This window comes from Lygodium microphyllum, chromosome 3 (genome assembly GCF_053477565.2).
Source record: "Lygodium microphyllum isolate KBCC chromosome 3, Lygodium_microphyllum_v1.1.10, whole genome shotgun sequence".
NCBI classification, from domain to species: domain Eukaryota; kingdom Viridiplantae; phylum Streptophyta; class Polypodiopsida; order Schizaeales; family Lygodiaceae; genus Lygodium; species Lygodium microphyllum.
Genome location: NC_141137.1, coordinates 36,801,669 through 36,806,894, shown reverse-complemented (window position 1 = coordinate 36,806,894; position 5,226 = coordinate 36,801,669). Strand labels below are relative to the sequence as shown.

The following is a 5,226-nucleotide window of genomic DNA, read 5'->3' as shown; positions in this document are numbered from 1 at the left end:
ATCACGACTAAGAGAGATCCAGCGAGACAGGACCGAGATTGATAAGGAAGGGCAGGGGCAAGAAGAGCAGTCAAGCAAAAACTAGGTCAAGGAACCCAAGAAGAAGACAGCGCAGAAGAAAAAGAAGCCAGATGAAGGCTGCAAGAAGGAGAAAGAGGATTTGGAAAAGGCAAAAGGACAATCCCTCAAGGAGGCCGAGGAATTTCTATATAAATTGTATTGTCTTAACAATACGTCTTACTATCTATTGAAACTATTGTAGAATGGAAGGAATAACATGTGAATAGACACTTGATTTAAAAATCCCATGTAATTAAAGGGGAAAAATTAGAAGTTTGAATACTCTCTAAGGAAATTTTTCAAATTTAATTGTGCAACTGGAATTATCGAATTTCATGTATGCTTTGTTACTATACAAATGCAAGTAGTAACAAATTGTTTGTAAAAGGAGTGTTTGCCCATACTAAATTCCTTAAGAAAATGATTTGTTTAAAGTCAATACCGGTTGCCATGATTGTGGTTTCCCAAAGCAAGTATTGATGGATTTATTGTGAAGAAATGGTATTAGTAGTGATGGCTATCCCTAAGCACCTTGTTAAGTTCCACCACTAGAAACTAGTTCCATCTCATGTGCTAGAGATAGGCCCATATAAGACAAGGGGTCTCTCCATAAGTGTGGCTAGTTTCCTTGAGAATCGTGACACTAGCAAGGCTCTAGAGAGACTATCACAATGTTGAGTATGGGAACGATACCTTGCAAGTCTGGAATGTTCCTAATAGATCCCTATACTAGTTAGGGGATGAGTTTGGTGGATGCCTAGTTTTAGCACGGTTTTGGCTTGATTTTGGGCAAAGTTTTGTGCCTAGTTTATGGGACAAGATATGACTATTGACCAACGGCAAGAATAATGTATTCCCTATTGCTTGGAATTGTTTTGAAAGGATTGCATTCAAGTTCATGTCAATGCATTAATTTACATGAAGAAATGTATGCTTATTTAATGGATTAATTGAGGAAGCTAATTTTGAATGTCTCAATTAGATATGATAGGTAATTAACAACCAAAGGATGCCTTGGGTATGTGTGTGGAAAGTGGGTGGATGCTTTTCCATGATGGGGATATCCTATGGATGGGTGGTCCTAATTACTTAGATGGATTCTCAAGAGTGTTAGGACTAGAACCCAAAAGCAATGACCATCTAAATCTTAGAACCAACACATCACCATTTTAGGGGATCAAGATGAGGCTACGCATAATGAGCATAGGGATGGACATTCCACTCCCTTTCATCTCACACTCTCATTGAACGAAGTGCGATGTTTTCCCTACTTTAAGCTTTGATCAATCCCACTAGTGGCTCTCTTAGCTCAATGCTAGATGGCTATTAGGAAATCGCAGTTGAATCATAAGGTAACCATGTCAATCCTCATGGATCGAGCTAGGTCCTTTGCCCATGGGATAGAGTTAGAAGTAATCCAACTAACCAAGCTTGCATATTCCATGGGATTTGTGTGGTCTCATTAAGAATGTGCAAGTGACCAACTATCATATGTCAATCCTTAGTTTTCTAGGCAAGTACATCTCATGAAGATAAACCCTCTCTCTCATATCTTCCTAAACAGAGTAAATTTTGCACGCATTTTTGTTTTCTCAATAGATCTTAATCATATCAATCCACTACTTGATTGCATTTCTTTTGCTAATTTGATTGCTCCAATATATCTACACTCTTCTTTGAATTGCACAATTTATGAATCTTGGTTGGTTTCACCAATCTATGGTAATGTAACGAAAATTTTGGTATTGCAAACGACCATGACACAAATAATTTGAATCTAGTGAAGACATTGAAAACTCATTATTCCTACTAAAAGTTTGAAACATGGTCTTTTGATAAGTCATCAGGGTCAAATGGATCTTGTGGCCTACTTGATAGTGCCATGTATGAACTAGTTGTATGGCCTATAATATACATAGGCCTAGATATATTGACTTGTAGAGTCAATGTTTGTGAGCTAGATTAAACCACAAACTTTGTTTGAGTCTAGTTTGAAGATTGTTTTTTGTTTGGTATAGTAGTATTATAGTGCACGGTGTAAGTAATTCTATTTTTGTATTCGCCAATTTACATATTTGTCGGATGCAAGCACATGACACCATGTGGCTCGATGTGGAGCTGGGAGGCGATGGCCGGCCGGCAAGATGCGGGATAAAAGGGGGAAGGAGCCAGGGGCTATACGGAGGGGTGGGGATCGAGAAAAGGAAGGAAGGAGAGAGATCAGAGAGCCAGAGAGAGAGAGAGGTTGCAGTGACAGACTGTCGGATGAGTAGATGTAGCTGTGCTACTGCTGTCGTATTGAATCAGCAGCTGCAATAATTATGGTAGATAACATGCAGGAAGAGAGCAGGCCAATGATGGCGGAAGCTGTATTGGTGAATACGAGGAGTCGTGATGATGATGGTAATGGTAACGGTCAGGAACGTCTATTAGTGGGAGGAAAAGGAGGAGGAGGATTCGAGGAGGAAGACGCAGGTGGTGGGGAGGAGGAGGAGGAGTTGGTGGAGTATGCGGAGGAGTATCTGTTCAAGATAGTGCTGGTGGGGGATGCGGCGGTGGGGAAGTCGAACCTGTTGTCGAGGTACGGGCGGGGGGAGTTCGACCCGGCGTCCAAGCCCACCATCGGGGTGGAGTTCCAGACGCAGACGCTGGTGATCGACCGCAAGGAGGTGAAGGCGCAGATCTGGGACACCGCCGGCCAGGAGCGCTTCCACGCCGTCACCTCCGCCTACTACCGCGGCTCCGTCGGCGCCCTCATCGTCTACGACATCACCCGCCGTCACACCTTCGACAACGTCGGCCGCTGGCTCGAAGAGCTCCGGAGTAATATTTTCTCTCTCTCGCCTTAAAACTACTCGCAGCCTCCCTCTCGTTACAACTATTCACACACACATGCACTCTCTCTCTCTCTCTCTCTCTCTCTCTCTCAACATCATCGAATTGTATACAATTGGCACATAGCAGTTGGACTGTCTCTGGAAGATTGAGGTGTAGTTGGTGCAAGCTCATTAGTGGTTAGTGGACGTTCGCATGTCAAGAAGAATCACTTGTAGGTAGTGCAAACTCATTGCTTCAAACACTTGATCGTGCTTCATAATTGTTGTCAAGGTTTTGGGCAGCCTTGTTATGTTGACCAAGAATTTCCATCGATAGACAGTTTTCTAAAGCATGAACGCTAACCACATCAGCACAACATCCCTATTACTCCTCCTTTCTCTGAATGTGTGCGAATCTAGCCCTAGTGAGTTATCCAAATACTAATGTAAATAGAGAGGCAATATGACATTCAAGAATAGTATGCTTGTGCATGTTGTAAAAATAATTCGATAATATCATACTTTCCATCAAATGCAATAGATATTGAAGACAATAAAATATTACATAATGATACACTTCTTGCAGGTCTTAGACACATTAAATGGTTCTCATTGAAGTCTCTATTGTATGCTTAGGTCATTACCATACATGTTTGAACCTAGTGCTCTCTTTTACCAATCTAAGTTGTGTTATTTACTAGTTGGTATTCACTTTAGACCCTAGTTGTTCTTCTTGTTCCCACCTACAAAATAGTAATTGACCCTAGCTGCTCTTGTTGTTTCCACTCCTTATCAACTTTGTCGTGGTAGTCCAGGTTGTGTTGTTTGAGTTTAGAGCCTAGTTGTTCTTACTAATTAAGCTTAGTTGCTCTTGCTATTTCCACCTCTTATTGTCTTTGTCATGGTCAAGGTAGTTCAGATGAGTAGATCACTTAGCACATATGAACTTTACAATTTAAGTGTATTCATATCCTTGAATACAAACATTAGTGGATTTGCAAACATAGAATATTAACGGTGTGATCATATGAATTCCATTATACACAATATCCTTGAAGTCTTGTCATTGGCAAGAATTGAAAAACACAATCCACTTGTAGTTATTTATATATTCAACCTCATTGTAAACTATTTATGAAAGTGCATATGCAATTTATGAGCTACAATGATTTAAAGAACTTGGACAAACTAAGTCAAGACTACCATGTAGAAGACATTTTAACAAATTTTTTCTCTAAGGCTTAAAAGCTTGATCAAAAGAAGTTGTAACAAGCTAATTGAACGTAACTTGGTTTGCTCTATGCACAACATTTTGTATTTTTTACTTGCCTTGATTAGAGTTTGGTATTGGTTAAGCAGTGCATGCAGATGATGGAGTTGTGATTATGCTTATTGGCAACAAGAGTGACCTTGGTAGCACATCTCGACAAGTCCCAATGGAGGAGGGTGTAGCATTAGCAAAGGCAGAGAAGCTTTTTTTCATTGAGACATCAGCTTTGGATGGGACCAATGCAACTGAGGCCTTTCAATGTTGTATCAAAGAGATTTACAATGCTTTGAGTCGGCGAGTATTTGCTACTCCTATCACGGAGGATGCCAATAGGATATCTCTCCAACATAGAGTTTCTCTCATCCAAGGTGCCCAATCCAAGTCTAAATCATTTGACTTTTTGTGTTGCACATCAACATAAGAAGTTATGGCCCACATGCACACATATGCATCATCCACACATGCACCACATTACCACTTATTATGTATAACCCTAATCTACCACTATACAAAATGTGTCATTTTTAATCCTTTATACTTTTTTCAAAGTCTCGTATTAGTACTTTAAGTGAAATGAGTAAGTGGATAGCTAAGTTATGATTATGTTACAAAGAAAAGTGAAGAGAAAAATTCCCTAAAGTTGATAGTTTAATTGTACCTCTAAACTACAAGAAAGAATTATCAACACTTGCATCTTCATTACTACCATAGCCCACAAACACTTGCAATACTTCAAATCAGGTCAAAGATGAAGGTTAGCACCCACTTGAGATTAGATTTCACTACATAGGGTCCAAATAGTCTCGTCACCATCTTGTAGATGGTACTATACTGATTTTCTAGGCTGCTATCATACACCAACACCCAGTCACTATCTTCCATAGCTCTAGGCCATAGACTATGTTTACATCAAACCTATATTTATTTCTCAATTTGGTTGTCTTCAACCTCTCAATTGCCTTTTGTATATCTTTTGCCTTCTCTCTTGCTGTCGAGTACGAAGAGCTAAGAGCTCCTCTCTTGATAAACCTCCTACCAATGCAAAACACAGAGGTCAAGGCACATGTCACTATATGCATG

At 40.1% G+C, this 5,226-nt stretch overlaps 1 protein-coding gene across 1 annotated transcript; it reads left to right on the top strand.

The window, feature by feature from the left end:
• Nucleotides 1-2,253: 2,253 nt before the first annotated feature.
• LOC148038237 (ras-related protein RABA5c-like) lies at nt 2,254-4,661 on the top strand. The gene is made up of 2 exons (XM_087670201.1): nt 2,254-2,883; nt 4,236-4,661. The coding sequence occupies exons 1-2, from the start codon at nt 2,382-2,384 to the stop codon at nt 4,565-4,567; spliced, it is 834 nt and encodes a 277-aa protein (XP_087526327.1). The 5' UTR covers nt 2,254-2,381; the 3' UTR covers nt 4,568-4,661.
• Nucleotides 4,662-5,226: the final 565 nt, after the last annotated feature.